Consider the following 19,136-nt stretch of genomic DNA (forward strand, 5'->3'; position numbering starts at 1 on the left):
TTAGAAACTGTTATTAATCACTTTATGTACTGTGATAATGATGAGCAGGTATAAAATATTAACTGCTATGTTTAATTAATATATCCTCAGGTTGTGATTCCCCTAATTTAAAAAATGCCTATTCACTTCAGCAAGATTAATTCCAGGATAAGGTACTACTGAATATGAGTGAAGGCTTGAACGCCCTGCTTGCCAAAAGCAACTTTTTAGTAAGTTCTGGTACAGGATGAATTTGATCCCTGGGGTTCTTTAAGTAAAGGTTGGACGTGGTGCTTAAGGACATGGTTTAGTGGGTGACAGTGGTGGTAAGGGAATGGTTGGACACCATGATCTTTGAGGGCTTTTCCAACCTTAATGATTCTAGGATCAATGGGAATTGATAGTATACATCTGAGGTATAAATTACCACAGAAATGCTTTTATAGGTAACCTGTTTTTGTAGCCTGCTAGTATTCTGGCGATGCTGAAAGGAAGAGAATTGTTTCTGTTGTCTATAACATAAGGTCTGGGCTCTTCAGTTAAAATGAATGAACGGTGATTTGTAAATTGTCATATTCCAGAAACATCTCAGTGATTCCTTCTACCTTTGGAACTCTTTTTAGCAAGGTTGTTGTCACATTTATTTTTTTCTAGTGTAGCTGTTGACAATGTCAGCAAGAAGGCGTTGCTCCACATGATGGAGGCTCACGGTGTCTTGGCTTGTAGTGTAACAAATACAGCCATCCTTCTCTTCTGTGCCTGGGCAGTAGCACTGCTTTAAAACTTCTCTCTTGGATAGTGAAAACTAAATGAGTTTCCCTATGCAAGACTAAGCCACGATAGAACCTGAGTCCTGAGAGACAAATCTGGCCTCCAGATTTGACCAGGGCAGGGAACTGTAAAGACTGCCTTTTAGAGGAATATGATTTTATTTCTGTAGGATAGTTTGGAAGTGTTACAATTTCACATGCATCACCAAGATGTTATCTGTAATGAAAAGCCCATATTTTAGATAATGCCGGCTACATACATGTGTGTAGTACAAGAGGAGGTTTATTCCTGGAGTACCTGTGCCTATACTTCTCCTCCACCCCTCAAGTTCCCCAAACACCAGGAGTTGTCTCTCTTTATCAAGAGCTCTTCTGTATCTACTTCTGATAATGTGACAGGCTTCACACATCCCTAGGATGACTGACAATACCTAAACTTTTGAAGAAGGATTGTCTGAACTGAGGGGTTTTACTGTTGGATATGGTGTATTTCAGCCCAGCATCTGATTGTTTGATGACAATCTGAGTCGTGAGTTGGAAGTAGTGTCAGCTCTAGCTGGTTTGCCCAGAAGGTCTCAGATTTGTGCTGTCATGTTAGTACCTGTTTCAGTAGTCTTCATCTGTGTTATGTACAAGCAGACATGTACCATTTGGTTCCAGGCTCACGGTAGCTTTATTAAAATCCAAAACTTAGTATTAGTAGAACTGATAAAATTTGAGAATATAAGAGACATTTACATATGTGAATTCCCTGCCTGAGGGAACGAAGTATGAGTTTGTGGAGTAAAGACTTCAGCTATGGTTCATTCTTGCTTATTCAGTGAAAAACGAAGGGGAAAAACAAAACACAATATCTTCAATTTTTTTTTTTTTTTTCCAATTCTGTCCCAAATGAAGGTGAAAGCAACTTCACAGAAGTCAGTGAGTAGGACAAGTCTTCCAAAGTACAAGTCTGAATAGGGTTGCTTTCTTACAGTTATCCTGAATTAGCCCTTTGTGAGCGTATCCATACATCACATGGGCCTGAGAGTAAAGTCAAAGCTGATAGTGCAATACAACATATAAAAATAGAAGGCCCGAAGACCCCCTTCTTAAATACTGCACTGATCAGGCAATAGCCTGAAGCATAAGATTATCTTTCTTACAGTTTATATAGGTATGAGTAACCATACAACTATACGGAACCTCTTGAAACCCAGCACTCAATGCAGAACATTGACCTCCGTCATCACAGACGTCTATCTCCATCTCTCTGAGAGGTAATCTGTTCTATAGCATGTGAAACAATCTGCTGTTCACCCTTAAATACTATATGGGTCAGGTCAGCAAGGATGAGAAGATACCTACATTCAGTTGTAAATAAATATTAACAAGCATTTCAGAAAATAAACAGTGTAACAGAGTCCAGCTATAAAATTAAGTCAGCAGATATTCAGCCAGTGATAAATAGATTCTGATGAGTTCATGTTCAGAGAATTTATTGCCAACAAGGACTACAAGCAGATATTAAGGCTTTCATCCCTGGTCTGTGCAGCACTGATGATGATTCCATTCTGTTGGTCTTAGATGCTTGCCTGGGGCAGGATTATTTTTTTTTGGCGGTACGTTTTTGGTCTATTCTCTTCATAGCAACTTGTACCCATTTCTGATCAGGGTGCACACAGATCTTGATACCTTTTGCTGTGATAAACCTGCAGGAAGAAAAAGTCAGACAGCCATTAAATTCTGGTCTACAAAGCCAGGCTCGAAGTTCTACTTTTATGCAGAGCATGAGGATCTGTATGGTAAAACCATATCACATGCTTGAGTTTGTAGTAGTTACTTGGTGCTTAGTAAGTGCTTAGTAAGTGCTTAGTAACATCAGTTCCATATCTGTGACATAGGTATGTATGTAGCATATATGCATATATGGTGATATTCAATTAAGAAAAAGGAGCAGGTCCCAGATTTGATTTAAAAAGCATGTGCTTGTGAGATCAAGAGACCAAATGTCTCCTAACAGAAGTCATAGTTAACGCAAACTCTTTCACGTGATCTTTCCCCTTGGCTCAGTGTACTGGGCTTCTGGCTTTACCCTACCCCCTCACTGAGATTTCTTCAGCTTTCTGGGCAGAAAGATGTAGCTGTTCAGTGAGACTTCTACCAGCATTTGTGAGCAACGTGTTCAGGCTCTCCAGGATCTCCCCTTTGTCTCCCTCACCTCCTCAGTTGCTGATTTACTATTTCATGTGGGAACTGGTAGGGTGACCTGAACTAGCCTGATTTAGCAAGTTGGGCTTTGAAGTGTCTTCTGATACCATTTCCCTTTTGATGGTAGCTTGGTTGCATGGGTAAGTCTGAAAGTGGACACTGCACCAGATACTTACATGACAGCATTTAAGGGAACTTGTTGCTTTTCATAGTTGACAAGCTGTCTGATGTCCAGTTTCTGTGTAGATAGAGTCACACAAGCAAATTTGCGCATTGGTTGACTTCCAATGCTTCCTGCAAGGGGAAAAGTAGATGGAGACAAAGGTGGTCAGTACTATATTCACATTTAACCATAAAAACTACATTTAAATTACAAATTCCAGATGATTTCCAGCTATGGTTAGAACTGGGGTGTCTCATGAGATGTGCAGCCAGAATACTAATTATACAGAAGAGCTTAAGGTGTGTTTTGTGAGACTATCTCTGAAATTTTATTGGTATCATTATGATTAGGTCTGTATCGTCTGCATTTAAGTGCCCATATGGAGTAATGCACCTTTACTAGGTAGATTTCAAAATGTTATCTAAATGTGGATCAATATAATTGCCCCTACTTTTCACAAGAAGGGGAGGAAGGCAAGGCTACTTGTCTCATACCGGGCATCCAAAACTAGCCTAAAAATCCCCAACAACAACAACAAAAAACTACTTGAAATATAGATTTAACTGGCAGAATGCTTAGGATTTGCATACTCTTGCTACAAGTCTAATGTTATGGGTAGTGGAGTGCTACCTAATCCTATATTTTCTCCATCATTTAGATATGTTTCAAGGAAAGGCAATGGAAATTAATAAGGAGGCAGCATCAATATAAAATTCTTTGTGCAACTGTCATGTTGCATAGTAATAATGAAAAATGGCAGCTTGTTTAAGTGAGACGGAGTGTACGTATATATTACTGGAAGCCTTTGCTTGATCATTTCTGGTTTTCCCCCACCCTTCAAAGATAGGTTTGGAAAGGCACGATGAGGACAAACAGAATGTTGCTGTATTCTGAGGTTTATTTTAGAGGAATTTATAGGGAAAATGCCTTGTAGTCCAAGAGCTGTTCAGGTACAATTTGCTAAGTATAAAACCTGCTTCACGTAATCTCATTATCCGAGAGTTTTTCTTTGTTTGAAGCAGTTGCAATAGCTGAAGTAAATGTGCTTCAGCCTCTGGAGAAGCTGTGGCATGGCCAGTGCATGGGTACTGGCAGAGCTGCTAATTCTTGGGATTTTCATTGCCTGAAGGAGTATCTCTTCTGAACTCGTATTAGTCATGTGCGATACAATATATTTTCTTGAGACTCAGTGTAAGTACTGCATCGCTCAAAACTGTCTTTTCAAAATGTGATGTTAAAGAGTTCAAAGATAGTCAAACAGTTCTTAGTATCCCAGAAAATGGGATTTCTCTTCTACTAAGCCATTTCCAGGAAATGCACACAAGGAATACCAGCAGAGGTTCTGTAAACCTGGGAGCAAGACCAAAGTTTTCCCTGGCACAAAATCTGCACCCTTTTTTCCCATTCTTCTCCTATCCTTTGTCATTCCTCCTTCTATTCCTTTTTCTACCCCTTGCACACCATCCCAGCGTAATGTTCCAGACTTGGGTAATATTTATGACAAATCAGGCATCCTGGAGCATGGCCGTACAAACTGCCAGCCTGTGGTACTAAGGCACACGTTGCTGAGATGGACAGCGGTCGCACTAGTCAATCTATGAGAACATAGCATGATCCAGCTCTAGGGGCACTAAGGCAAAGCACTCAGCATGTAGCTACATAATCTTGTGAATGCTTAGCAGGTCTTAATTTGGTTTTGGTGTGGTTTTGTGAAGATGCCTTTTCTGGGTGTTTATATCTGCATGTTTTTGTGGGTTTGCGTATGACTTGCATATGAGTGTTCTCCGTGATTTTTATCAGCTTGTTTGCATAAAGCTGATTGTAAGTGTCTGTGTTTGTGTGGATGTTCTACATGTAGGTCTTCTACAAGATGTATGTGGCTTAATCCGAAAGTCATAAATGTCACTATAATACAACCCCTCTAGAAACATGGCTAACAAACATGGTTCATTTCAGTGCTCATTAATGTTCTTAAACAAGATACTAAATTGTATGAAATCAGGAGAAGAGAGAAAACCTTGTATAGATCCCTTGCTTTCCTTTACACTTTTTGTTCTTAGTTTGCCTGTCTATATCCAAAATATTTGTCTAGAAACAAGCACGTAGGTAATATGCGGTACAGAGCGGGAAGAACTTGTAATAGCTGGGGACATTCAGTTGGTAAAGGCTTTATGGTTTCAGAAGGACATAAAAAAAAAAGAAAGAAAAGTAGTATACCTATTTAAAGGAAAAGAATAAATCTGAAGCTGTTTCAAGAAATAATGTATGAAAATGTTATTAATGCATATAGCAGCAGTGAGATTAGAAGACATCGCATCTTCAAGCTTTCACAGTTTTGAGAGATAATAAGGCACAAAATCCCTGTAAGAGTACTAAGGTATAGAAATTCTCCTTGCGTTAAGGCAGAAGCCAAGCACTAATTGGTAAGACATCAAATGAGATCTCCCATAAATTCCCTCATGCTATAGCTGCCTCTCTTGTAGTTCTGATCTTGGTTTCTTGCAAGTGTGATCTTATGAATCAGCTCTGAGAATGAATCCTGCCTGAATGGGACAGCCCACTAGTACAGCGTGGAGCAATTCCTGTCTTCCTCTTAGGCTGTAAACTTACCTTTTGCTGTGTGCATGGTGAAGACACCAAGCCAGAAGATGACCAGGATAACTGCAGTATGGAGCTTCATTGCTGGTGGCTTCTTTGTCAAGGCAGAGAAGAAAGTGGTTATTGTGAGCCCCCTTTCACAGAGCTTATATACTGTCACTCAGTGGTCACTTCTTGTGCTCGCTTATTGGGGCGTCATGGTGGGGTTGACTGTCAGTGGAAAAAATTGAGTGGCAGTGCTTTTTCTGGTGATAGAACCACCTCCTTCTCCCCACCCATTCTTTACTAGCCCCCCTGTGAAGGCTTTTCCTGCTCAAACCATGCTGTGGTTGCACTTGCTTCTTTGTTGCAAGTTAGGTTTATTTCAAGCTGCAAAAAGTGAGAGCTCTTGTTCTGTAGTGGAAACCTTTAATAAGTGTTCCTGTCCTTTCACACCTCGAGTTACAGAGCTGCTGCTGAGTCCCACCACAGAGGTAGAGAATAGCATTCAGAGTTACCTCTTTGACCAACGGACCACTTGAAAGGGGAGTTGTGAGCTAATGGATGATGGAAACAGGACAAAAGTGGCGTTTTCCATAGTAGCTATAGATTGTTGGTCACTCGAACGTGCAACTTAACGTAGCTTTCACAGAATCACAGAATAGCTGAGGCTGGAAGGGACCTCTGGAGGTCATTTGCTCCAACCTCCCCTGCTTAGGCAGGGTCTCCAACAGCCAGTTGCCCAGGACCATGTCCTAGAGGGCTTTGGAAAATCCCTGTGAATGGAGATTCCACACCCAAAAGAGTCCTGATCATGTCAAACATTTAACTTTCACCTGAAACAAATCAAAATGATACAAACTAGAATCTCCGAGAGCAATTAGATCTAATATACTACATATCTTCAACTGTGGGGAAAAAAAAAAAAAGCCGTGATTGATTTTTTTCTTTTTTCTTTTCTTTTTTTCCTTTTTTTCCCCAATACTTAATATCTGTTTTTTTTTTTTTTTTGGAAGTTGCCTACAGGTGTACAAAATTAATTCAAATATCTCCTACACCAAAGAGGTTCCCATTTGACTTTGTGTTATCCATAAAAATATGTGCTTGAAAACACACACAAAACCACCACCACCACATACACACAGAAAATGATCTCCCCAAAAGCTTTGGAGGGCTATCAGTCCCATTTCTATGTGTGGTAGAACTTGTCAAAACTTCTGTTTTCTCTGTGATTTATGGCCAAAGCTGATACCACTAATATGCTGGGAGAGGGGAACATTCTTTTATTTATAGAGCCAGATCCACTAGCCCTTCTGCTAGTTGCATATAACTAAAATACTGTGGCTTCAAAGGTAAGAGGTTCATTTTATTTATATGTGTTATGCTGTGGTCTCTCTAGTACAAAAAAGGGAGGTTACTGGACTGGCCTGGGTTACTGGACAGCGTTGTTACATGACAGTGGTTTTGGGTTTTGCACCAGCAAATACTTCCCAAGCAAGTTGTGGAACTCCAGTGAACACATTTAGCAGCACCTGAGCTGGCATCATTGTTTGGAGCCTCTCAGGAGAAAGCTCCCCTCATGGCCAGTAGAAAAAGCCATGCTTTGCTAGGCCTACAGAGACCCAGCTGGGCCTTGTATGAACAGGTGAGCACTAGGCTGTCTGTGCATGAGCTAGTAAGGCAGCCGTATAGAGTAGCTGTCAGTGCAATGCATGAAGCAAATGGGAATCTGCTCTGACTTCCACGCTTCGTCTCAGCAGGTTATTTCCAGATTTCAGAATTTTTTATAACATCAATATGAATTGTTTTACACAGGAAAGTACAGTGTGCAGAAGTCACTTCCCAGCAATTGCTCAGGAAAATTAGATGGAGCTAAGAACTGAGCTCAGATGGGCTCCTAGGCTGTAGTGGGTGATCTGTAACCCCAGTAATAGTCCGTAGCTCTTACAGTTAGAGTACATGCTACTTGGTTTACTTGTACATATCTGCATGTGACCTGTTCCTTCTGGTTTGATTCTTTCATCTTACATAAGGCATGCAATCTGGAGAAGAGTAGGGGAAAAGTAGACTGTAAACAGGCGTAAGGTAGTTGCTGCTTTGTTTGAGTGGCTGTTAAATCCATTTGTAATGCCAACATAAGTTGCACTAAAATAGAAAACTAGACCCAAAGTTTTGAAGCCAAAGCTTCAACCCAAAGCACCTAAAGTCCATGTGTAATGCCACACAGGGGAGTAGTTGTACTGACCTTAGCAGTGCTACTGGGAAATCTAATGTTACGTCTTTGTCCAAGCATTGCTGAACACTGCCTGAAATAACTCTTTGAATGAGGTATTCCAACTTGTTGGTATGTGGCAGCTTTGGGATGCAAGATAGCAGCCCTGTCGTTGATGAAAGAAATTTTCTTCCTGTTAGGGCAGGAGGTGCTCCCCCACTTCTCCTCAATGATACGGTGCATGTGTGTTTACTCACTGATACTGTGCCCACAGCTTTGAGTAAAAGGGTCCACCAGCTGCACTGAGCATGAACCAATTCAGAAAAAGTCAGTCCTTCTCACAGAATCTCCTGCAGTTTGTTGCTTGATCCCTGAGGTGGTGTTAGAAAGCCTGTTGCTACTTCAGTTTTTCACTGTTCTTGATGCCAGGTGGAAACCTTGCCTTGTGGCAAGTTTTTCCCATCTTCATAGTTCTCATTTGCTGTGGTCTCTAGGGCTGTTCTTATGTGAAGCTGCCTTTTGTCTGCCACTTGGCTGACTCTTTTGTGGTTCACTCATCGTAGTATGTTTTGGAAGCGTGCTGGAGTGAACTGATCATTTGCAGCGTGTGGTAAAGCCGCAGTTGAAATGGACAGTATGATTTTGTAGTTACTTGATTGTATAGTCTGAATTGTGGATAAAGATGATTAACTGGACCATGATGCTTCCCAAGCTCTCATCTACAGGTCTGCTGCTTTGCGTGCCATGACAACTGCCCTTCTCTGCCATACCTTGGTTAATACGGGCCCTCTGTGCCTACAGGGAGCAGGTGTGTACAGTGGATAGGGCAGGTATGGATGTGTAGGTGTGTCAGTACCTAACATTGGAAGCCTACTGAACTACAAAAAAAACAAAGGCTTTGAGTTTGACTCCCAGGCTTCCTATACAATGTGGGGAGAGAACCAGTCACGTACATCTGTGCCCAAAGTATTAGGAAGCATCCAGTAAGAAATATGGAAGAGATGGGATTTGGTGTTGTGGAAACAACCTTGCTTCTCACTGGGATCTGCAGCCCTGAGGCCTTTCCTGGAGCATTGCTCAAGCTGCTCTCCTGGAGTGCAGCTGGCAGGACACGAGGTAGTGGGAGCACTGCTCTCTGCTGTCTCTCTCTCTCATTCTGTTTAAATGAAAGCACTTGTTCAGGATGATGGACAGCCAGTTTGAAACTTTCCCTCTGCCTGAGGATACTTGATCCCCACGGGGTCAAATATCTTCATCTCCTTCATCTCCTTCACAATAACATATTTTGGGTTCAAGGTTGTAAGATACTGTCTGACTTTTCAGTCTGAAATGATGCATATTTTGAATAGAACGAGTTAGTAAATATTAACTGATATGAAGAAGACACCGTACAGCTGGGTCAGACTCTCATGTGGAAGAAGGGAGACGTAAGCTCTAGACCCTCTTCCAAAGACTACTGGCTGTAAAACATTCACTGACCATGCCTGCTTTGCCAGCAGTTGCAACCATAAAAATTAAACAGCCCCAGGAGAGCAACAGCAAACCCCTGCTTGAGATGCTTGAGGGCTCTTCTAAGCACTTCAGCCCCTGTTTGTTTGGACCAACCTGCCTCCATTTCACAAATAAAGCAATAGGGCGTAGATAACTCTCACGGGTATGTGAGAGTTATCACGCACAGCAGGAGGCAAAGTCAGAGCCTGTTCTGCTAGTACAGCTCCTAACCAACTGATGAATGGTTAATCATTTTCTTAGTTTTTAACAAGGTCAGGTCATTTAAACTGAAATAATTATTGTACGTACCCTGTTTCATGTCAGCAAACCTGCTGAAGGAAAAAGAATATGCACAGAGCAGCATGTTGGGCCTGATAGGAGAATTTCCTCACCAGGGTAAAGAGTTTGAAGTACTGCATTTCAAAGAGATGGGCTAAGGTCTTTACAACTAAGTAAATTATACACTCCTAGAAATGAGCGTCTTTAGTGAATATTCTGCAGCCCTTTGAATGTGAAGGTTATTTTCACTCTTCCAGGTTACTTGCCTCATGTATTCTAGGATACATCATCAGCTACTGTGCTTCAGCACGTGCATGGTGACCACAGCAGTTGTGGCATTTTGCATCTGTTGAGCTGCTGCCTGAAATTCATTTGTGTATTCTCTCTCTCTCCATCCTTCCTTCTTCAGGCCTGAAGCTGATTACAAATGTTTACTCCAGTTTTAGTTCCTATTCAGCTCATTTACTCTTGACCAACCAACCTACAGTCTGTACAGAAAAATACCCTCTTTCAGGAACATACATTTATGTATCTCAACCCACTGTTTTTAGGGTGGGAGATATTAGCATCAGGAGGTATGTTTCTGTTAACTGAAGATTCAATATACACACATCTAATGCTGAATGCAGTAAGCAAGTACGTTATGTGTGATGAATCTGACCCTAATATATTTTGGTGATGTGTTGTTTCTTAACAGTTGGAGAACTGGTTAACAAAATTACTGACAAGTGACATCCAGTTGTGATTTCCACATGATTTCACTCCTACCCCCTTCTTTCCTTTCTTTTTCATCACTTTTGGTCTCAGATTTTATGCTGATTTCATAGGTAATTCTGGCATTTAGTTTCACTTTCCTATTGAAATTGGTTTCAAATCTATGTTGTGCCTTCCACCAGGTTTGTTAGGTCTTGCTCCATAGGTCATCACAAGTTGAAGTATTTACTCTTAAACTCACATCAGGATTAATCTCTGCTAAACAGCCCAAATTAGGTGTATAATAAAGACCCACTAAAAACAATGACCCACTTTGGTACTCTTTTTTTTTTGGGGGGGGGGGGCAGGGGTTGTTGCATTGAAACATGGTCAGGTAACAGCTGATGACAGTATTAGCATGACTTAGGAAGCTTCTGCCCCTCACCTGGAAATGGGAATCTGTGTTCAGTCTTTTTCATTCATACTGAAACGGAGTGGAAATAAACACGTGCTCAGTGGTCACAGCTCAGAGGCAGTGACTTCTGAACAAATTTGATCAGTTAAATCACATCTTTAATAACTAGTCTGTTTTGTGCTGCTTTTGGCAGAACTCTTCCTTTTGAAATGTAACCATATTAACAATGCTTTCTCTTAATCATATTAGAGTTTTTGCTTGTAGGCCATCTGTTTCCAGTACTATGTTGCCAGCTTTTCCTTACTCCTGCTAACACGTTCCTCTCCTGATGTAGCGTGTGCTCTTAAATAAGAAGTTGTTACAAAATCTTTCCCTCAGGCATCCAACTTGAAGCGTTCAGATATGTAAAATTAGACTGAGAATGATTTGGTTTGAAAGGGACCTTGAACCAAACATACGAAGGCAGCTGAATGCAATCACATCCTGGTTTGCTCCTGTTTTTAAGTCAGCTAAATGCATGCTTCTATACAGAATAAGTCTTTCATTTCTTTCAGCATGTTTATAAATGAGCAGTTTTACAGTCACCCAAGGGTTTCCAAGAGGAAGTCTCTGATCCCCAACTTTGTAACCTGAGTTGATCTTGTATGTTACAGTTCTTCATGAGATCCATACCAGCAAGCTAACTGAACACCATGCAAGGCTGTATCTGCAGAGAATTGTAAAGGTGACTGTGACTCCTGTTTCAGCATGTACCATATTTAAATACCTTTATAGAATCGTACTATATTTTTTTTTCTGGGAATTCATGGAATATTCTCAGATCATCCTAATAGTTTTTTCTTCCTTTTTTTTTTTTTTTTCCTTCTTCTTTCTCTTCCTCAGTTCTCAAGTAAAACAGACAATGGAGATCTTGATTAGCATTTTTTTTCCCATGTGTGCCTTATCTGTAGGATCAAGGGTGTGGGAACCATGTCTTACTCTGTAAGTCTTCAGGAGAAGAGTCAAAGCTTTTGAGTGAAAAATAAATATGCTTGTCTGACCACAGGTATCTATGTCTGTGGACACTGGGGATAAATCTGAACCAATATCATGCTTCTGGGTAAACCTGAGCTTTCCTCAGAAAACTAAAGAAACTCAAATTCTTATGTTTTCTCAATGGGGATGGTTTCCTCTACTGTATCTCACACTGTGGAAAGAGCCACTTGGCCAATTGCTACGAGCTCAAATTCCTTTGCTCTGTGATGGTCACCACAGAGAATATGTTGAAGAACTAAGAGTGTTGGGGAGCAGAGATATAAAAACACAGATCAGTGATAGTTATATGTCTCAATCTCATCTGTTGTGTGTGTAGTATTATTTACAAGAATGCGGGGTTTTTCTTATCATTGTCAGGGAATAATTTTTGCAGTTTGTAACTATTTGAGCGTTTGGAGTTGAGGGCTATATAAAAAGAGCATCACAAACAAAGTGTCAGGTTCCTGACAGAAAAACGATAAGCAGAACCAGGACGCTTAGATTCAACTTTCAGTCCCTTATCTACTAACTCCTCTTGTCCACCAAAGAATTATTCTAACTCCTTGGTATGTGTTTTCACCAGCCAAAGAGAACCCTACGTGCTCCCTGCTGTCCTGTGGCTGTCCAGTTCGTGTGTGCTGACTGGCCTCCTGCCAAGCAGTGCGTGCCCTTAGCCTCCTGACGTTTCCCCACGGTGCAGGCGCCGTGTTGAATCTTTCTCTCTCTTCAGAGACTACTCTTTTGCAAAGCTTGTAGGGATTTCTTTCTTCTAACTTCAGTTGAAAGTGGTCAGTGAATTAAAAATAAAGGGAAGGCAGATGAATACTGCAGAATTATTTTTTGGAAAGGTTACCTTCTCTGAACTTTGTAAAAGGGAATCCCTGGAATTTATTTGTTCTGTTTTTCCTCACATAGGCAATTTTTTTTTTTTGTTTAAAAAAAAAAAGTTATAAGTGTTTTTAATAACAAAACTTTCATGAGGTCCAATGACAGAATTTAACAAACTTTCTAGATTTTAATTGGCAGTTAAGGCTTCCAGGAGAGGAAGAGAAGAGGAAAAAATAAAAACATAAAAAGCAAAGGGGAGAAGAAGGAAGGAAGGGGCCACTCCAGCATTTTTGCAAGAGAAATTCAGGGATTTCTTTTTAATGAGGATTTTTTTTTCCTTCCTTCAAAATTCAAAAGAATGGTAACAGGCATAGCCATTATAAGAGGTACTTTTTTACAATCTCTCAGATGAAGAACTGCCACACTTTCTAACCACACTGCTGGTGAGGTGCATTGCCTTTCTTCATGCTGGTTACTATAATCTGACAATTTTGGGCCACATCCTGTTCTACGAAGTGTTAAAACATTTCTTAAAACTGCTCATAGCACTTACCATCATCTTCTACAAAAGGAGACTTGGTGCTTATGCTTGGTACCTTTACACTGATACAGGCTGAGAAGCGCTTTCCTTTCATTTGGCTTCCATCTTCCCTTAGCCATTTGCTCAGTGAGCCAGTATCAATGGGAAGGTCACAGTGCGAATGAAGGCTTAGATGACAGGGGTGAGGAAAAAAGAACTCAGCTCGCACGGGCCTGCAGCAGACACCTACTCTTGACAATGTTCCGCTCAGAACTTTCTGAAAGAATCCTTGGGGTTTAGTCGTTCTCTGGGTTTTTCCCCTCGGCATCACTATGAGTATGAAAGCCTGCGTTAGACAAGTGCACCAGTCTATATTATTCACCTGAGCTCACTGCAGTGAGTGATGCAATGTGGGAGGCAAGATGGGAAAATTCCTCCCCGCCACCCCCCCAGATGAGCTTTCATTTTATACTTCGTAATTTCAAAGAGCAAGCTGTGGCTGTTAAATGCTCTTTCACTTTTCCTTTGCAAACTAATTTTATCTCTCGCTAAAGGCTGCAGAAAACCCCACCGTGTCTATGACAGCAGTAAATTAAGAGCTCCCTCCCATGGCTGTCACATTTCTTGCACTTAATTCAGCTGATCTTGGCATGGCCACGGGCCACTTCATTCCTCTCCTGTGGTTCTGTGTGGCCCAATGTGCAGCACTTTCCACACTCCAGCAAAGCACGCCAAACCCGGTGACTGCCCTCACTTTCCTCCCATAAACAAACCCACCCCAAATGAACCACGTCCCAGTGGCCAGTTAGGCCACATGCTTGTGCCATGTCTAGCTTCAGATGATCAGTTTGCTCCATGTGCACTAGCTTATTTATTGACCTATGAGACTTATTTCTTCCATCCGTATTACTGTTCTTTGAGATAAGCAGCTATTTTCACAGAATCACAGCATGGTTGAGGTTGGAAGGGATCTCTGGAGGCCATCAGGTCCAATCTCTCTGCTTAAGCAGGGCCACCTAGAGCAGGCTGCCCAGGCCTTGTTTAATATGTGGAATGAAAAGGCTACTGACTTCATAATATACAGGCATGCGTAGCAGTAGATGACCTAATCCCTGCTTGATAGAGCAATTTGTACTTCTGAACTAAGCAGGTATTGATGCAGCCCCAAACTAGATAGGACCTGTGTCAGCTGTTTGTCTCTAGTTATAAAACTCAAGGATTGCCCGATTTATCCCAGTCCTTACCTTGCTCCAGCTCTTCTTGTCGTCAGTCCACTTGTGAGCTGAGCTATTTTACCTCCTTTCACCACATGCGACCAGCAGATTCATTTGGAGTAGCAATAATGCTAGTGCACAGTGTTTCTTTCCTGAGGTTCTCCAAAAGTTGTAAGAATATTAGAAAGTATAACTAGGACACCTCATTCCGAAAGGGGAAACAGGTCTGGCAGAATAGAGAAGTAATGCTGTGGCAGTGCACTGTTCCTCAAACGGGCTGTGGAGAGGGTGTTACAGCCACCAGGCACCACTTCTCTTTGCTGGAGTCCTCTGCTCTGTCAGGGGATAAGGCTCTGTCGTTCAATTAGAAGACAGATAAAGTTTACAGCCTCAGTCTCAGGGATTTTTGCAAACAACGACTGCAAAATAAGTAGAAGCTGAACTCTCACCTTGAGTTAGTAATAGCATTTTTCAGTGGCAATTAGTTATGGTTTTTAAAAGGAGTAACCAGAGAGGGGAGAATGCCTATATTTCGATCCAGTCTGTAGGGATGCTGAGGCTGCATTGCCTATACTTTGTCTCATTCCTTTATTTTTATGGGGACCTGCAAATCCAATTTATCAATTACAATGCGATATTACCAGCATCTTGTTTCATATTCAACCAGGAGGAATTATTCTGCAGATAAATCTCCTTCGTCCACATATTGTGTAGAGAAGCAGTTGGTGTACATATACATTTGCTGTGCCTACTCCAATGCTGGAGGTGCTCAAGGCCAGGCTGGATGGGGCTTTGGGCAACCTGGTCTGGTGGGAGGTGTCCCTGCCCATGGCAGGGGGGTTGGAACTGGATGGGCTTTGAGGTCCCTTCCAACCCAAACCCTTCTGTGATTCTGTGACTTGTATGTATGGTTTTATTGTTTGGCAATGAAGCCCGCAGGAGATGTGCAAATCTGGTGCTCTTTGCAAAACTGCAGGAGTTCCCTCATGGGGAACCAGAGCTGGGAAGTTAGCAAAATCTTCCTCTCTCTCTGAATTTGTACCTCGATCCTTCTGGCAGCAACCTGGTTGAGCCTCGCAATCATGATTTGTTATTCAGCCTTTAAGCACTCTCGTGCTCCCATCTGATCTCTCCTTCTGTGCCCTCTAACTAAATATATCTCATTCCTCTGTATCTTCTTCATGAAGGGAGCACAGCTCTCACTGAAAATCAATTTGATGGGGTTGAGGTCCGAAGCTCTGCCAACCCTCTAGGCTCCTGAGTGCCCTTTTGCTTCTCCTGTGAGTGAGGTGCAGCAGGTGGGTCATGGAGGCTGCTGCTTCTCCCCACACCCTTCCTTCAGACCTAACGTAGGTAGCTCGTGACATGAGCATGGGCAGTGTTGCACTTCTGCTGTGCCATTCCTCCCCAAGGACTTGCCGCCTTGGCCTGCAGCGGGTAAGTACAAAGATAAGGGAGGGAACATGGTGCTTTCAGGGAATAATGTAGGGGGAAGTGGCTGGAGGTAGCTGCAATCTAGTCCAAGTAAGCCAGTCTTTAATGGCTAATCTGTCCACTTATTGCTTATTCTCTGTTTGGTGATGTAAGCGTTACCTCAGGGAAAGAAAGGGTTGAAAGGTGTGTCATAGAGCCAGGGCCTTAAACCTATGTTTAGCAAGTGTGAAGAATGGGGGGAACAGAGATTGCAGAGAGAGGAAATCGTCAGGCAAGTGTTAAGCCTCCTCTCCCTGGGCAGAAGTGTTGGGGGGAGGAGAAAAGAGGAGGAAATGTCAGAGACTGAGAGGTTTAGTTGCCTTGGGGAAATGCAGCCTAATAAAATGAATGTCAAGGGCAACCTGAGTTGCAAGCTTGTGTTGTGAGGGAGCAAATCAGAGTGTCGGTCAGCTGTGACCATCCCTTATTCTTCCCAGCCAGGGACTGGAGAGACTGATCTGGGACCTGCTCTGGCTTCACTGCAAGGTAGAAGGGCCTCTCAGGAAGGTCAGGTCAGATGGTCTGTTGCTCCTTCCTGGCCTGACAAGCTGCTAAAGCACATTTCCCTTCAGCAGAGCTTGCCATTGCAGCAGTCCAGTTTTAGCTGACTTTGGGCACAGCTTGCTTAGGTACCTTCACGGTAGAGGGAAGGGGACTGGAGTTTGAACAGGTGACAATAAGGTTTTGTGCCTTTGTGATCCTGATGTGGTGCCTTGAAGGCTCCCTGCACTTTGCTCGCTCTGTGTGGGTTGCTCTAGCTGGAGCCCAGTGAGGCCTGAAGCTGGTGAAGCAGAACAGAGGTGGTTAAAAATCAGCAGGGCGTGCTGGCCAGAGATGAAGTGCCAGTCTCTTAGAAAGAAACAGAAATGACTGCCAGGGCTGGTTTTGCAAGGCCTTAATTTCATGTAACAACATTTCAGTATGAAAACTCCTCTTTTTAGCTGCTGACTGTTGAGCATCTCCTTTCAAGTGTTATTTCTATAAAAATAATACATTCTCCTGCTCAGCCACATCACGATCATATTCCTGAATGAACTGAGTGATTTATGCTGTTTTTCTAGATACTTCTAAGGCACTTTTCACTATAGGGTTGACCTGCTCCAGAGGATTTTTTTCCGTTTCCCTCAATATGATGATGAGATATCAGGCCTGCTTGCTACAGATGCAGTGTGAACAAGTGAACACATGAACAGCACTATGCATAAGGGAGTGCATGCGTTTTGTCACATCTCATGCGTAATGCATGGAGTTGTCTCCCTTGTACCTGATTATTAAAGGAATTGGAGAGTAAAGAAATATTCAGCTGAAGTAGAGGAGGGAAGAAAAAGCTACCACTCAGGGTCTTCCACCCTTTTTGCTGTAACTGTTACACAGGGACCTCTCCTTCCCATGCCATGTGGGTTAAATAGCCGGCTTCAAGCTAACAACAACCCCTCTGTCCAAAGTTAATCATTCTCATCCATTTTGGCATTTCAAAATCCTGATCAGGGTTGAGAGTACTTCTTCGCTGGTAATTTTTGAAGGCTCAGAAATAAGATGCATTGGCTTGTCAAAGTGTTTAAGCCCATCTAGAAGCTGATTCAGATGAAGCCAGACAAGCTTTCCAGAAATCTGCAATAGTCTGTTATAAAAGAGTAAAGAATATATCCTACCAGAAGTATGAAATGGTAATGTAAATGGACCTACTGACTTTGTGAGGACCACTTGGAACACTTCTAAAAGCCTTCTGTCTTCATTCCCTCTGTTCTGTCCCGCTTCATAGCTGGGGATTCAGCTTGTGTGTAAGGACTGTACCTCACTGCCCTTCACAATGGGGTTGTGCAGCAGGCTCTTTCCAGGAGAGGTTTTGTGTATCCTTGCTGTTTGATAGTGGCTTTGGTGAAGAGATTCTGTTATCACGGTCGTTCTTTATGCAAAGAAAGAGGTTCACATATATATATATATATATATATATATATATATATATATATATATATACATACATATACATACATATATATATATATAATATATATTATTTTTTTTTCAGAAAGCACTAGAAAAATAGTCCAATTTCTTCCTATAACCTTCTGCATATTGCCTGTGTTGGCTATGCCTGTCCAGTGAGGATATTTTTTACTTTCTTTGTATTCTTTACTTAATACATATACCCAAATCTCCTAAGAGTATATTATATTCAGCTTTCCAATCCTGATCTCTCAGAAGCTGAAGGCCCCTAAGACAATTTTTTTATAAAAAATTGTGGCTTTTTTTTTTTTTTTGTCAAGGAAGGGCTTTGCTTTTCCGTGCAGAGAATTTTAAGTATTTAGGGATATGGTACTCACCTTGGGAGCGAGCAGGGAGGCAAAGTTAGGAAATGCACCTGTCCTGGCTGGCCTGGGAGTTCTGGCACTGCTGAATGTCAGATGACGAGTCCCTCGGGCACTGCTCTGAAATTACACTGTTCTTACGGTCTCCCTGCTGCTTCAGTTGGGCATATGGCTCAAAGTAATGAAAAGAATGAGATGGGTATTAGCCCAGCGCTGCCTTCGCCTGCCGCTGTGCCTCTGACTTGGTTTGAAATGACGTGCTGAGCAGAGGTCTTGTGCATAAAACAGCTGGTTGGTTTGAAATGTATTAAAGCACCCCGGAGCAAAAATGTTCTCAAATGGCAAAAGCTGGACAGGCTTCATGATTTTTCCTTTCATCGCTGGGTATTCTGTTTGAGCTCAGGCTTCTCTCGGGCTGTTGGCAGGTAAGTGCGTGCTCACACACACTGCTAGCTTAGCAAGGTACCTCGCTGCTGGCTGGTTGTGCCTGTGCTTGTGTTATTGCAGTGTGGCAATTCCAGGAGGCAGAGAGCTTGTGGCTGTTTTTTTTGTTTTTTTTTTTTGTTTTTTTTTTTTTTTTTTTTTGTTTTGTTTTTTTGTTTTTTTGTTTTTTTTTTGCTTTTTAGAAAAGCCAGGACTCCAAAGAGGCTTTGATCAAGGTGAGCTTTCCTTCCAGCCCCTGCCTGCGTAGCTGTTACCCAAACAGGGAGCAAGGTGCCCCTCTAGGAGAGCTGGCTTGTAAACCAACCCCGTAGAGGGGGTGCAGAATCCCACACGCTCTCCAAGTTCTGCTCCCACCCCACCCAAAAGTGGCTGTTTCTGTTTTCCCAGGGAAACAACGTGGTGGCAGCTGGCTGTGGCCTTGGGTCCATTTTTACCAGAGGCTACAAACCTTGCCAGTGATTTTTGGGATCCTATTCTGAGAACGTGAAAGGCTGTCAGCTTATATAAAGTCTTATGCAAGAAATTATTCTAGGGAGAATTCAAAGCTGATTTTTCCTCCCACCTG

At 42.1% G+C, this 19,136-nt stretch overlaps 1 protein-coding gene across 4 annotated transcripts; it reads right to left on the bottom strand.

Annotated features, from left to right (window-relative positions):
- Positions 1-1,414: 1,414 nt before the first annotated feature.
- Positions 1,415-18,607, bottom strand: LOC309882503 (lymphotactin-like). Of its 4 annotated transcripts, none has more exons than XM_082769675.1 (4): positions 18,143-18,607; positions 5,713-5,791; positions 3,116-3,233; positions 1,415-2,440 (listed from the first exon to the last, which is right to left on the bottom strand). In XM_082769675.1, exons 2-4 carry the CDS (start codon positions 5,780-5,782, stop codon positions 2,335-2,337), a joined length of 294 nt encoding a protein of 97 aa, XP_082625801.1. In that variant the 5' UTR covers positions 5,783-5,791; positions 18,143-18,607; the 3' UTR covers positions 1,415-2,334. The 4 variants fall into 4 exon arrangements, with proteins under 4 accessions (XP_082625801.1, XP_082625800.1, XP_082625799.1 ...); XM_082769674.1 differs by having other exon boundaries at positions 5,713-5,794; positions 18,143-18,606; XM_082769673.1 differs by having other exon boundaries at positions 5,713-5,910; positions 18,143-18,605.
- Between the last annotated feature and the right edge of the window lie 529 nt (positions 18,608-19,136).

The sequence above is a fragment of the Aythya marila genome (genome assembly GCF_965140915.1).
Source record: "Aythya marila genome assembly, chromosome: 1".
NCBI lineage: Eukaryota > Metazoa > Chordata > Aves > Anseriformes > Anatidae > Aythya > Aythya marila.

Bases quoted from the DNA above. Each gene is read 5' to 3' on its own strand.
- LOC309882503 (XM_082769675.1), bottom strand. From the start codon at position 5,782: ATGAAGCTCCATACTGCAGTTATCCTGGTCATCTTCTGGCTTGGTGTC. The intron at 3,234-5,712 runs GTAAGTTTACAG...TTCCCCTTGCAG, and splicing joins CACCATGCACACAGCAAAAG to GAAGCATTGGAAGTCAACCA. The intron at 2,441-3,115 runs GTAAGTATCTGG...TTCTTCCTGCAG, and splicing joins GTTCCCTTAAATGCTGTCAT to GTTTATCACAGCAAAAGGTA.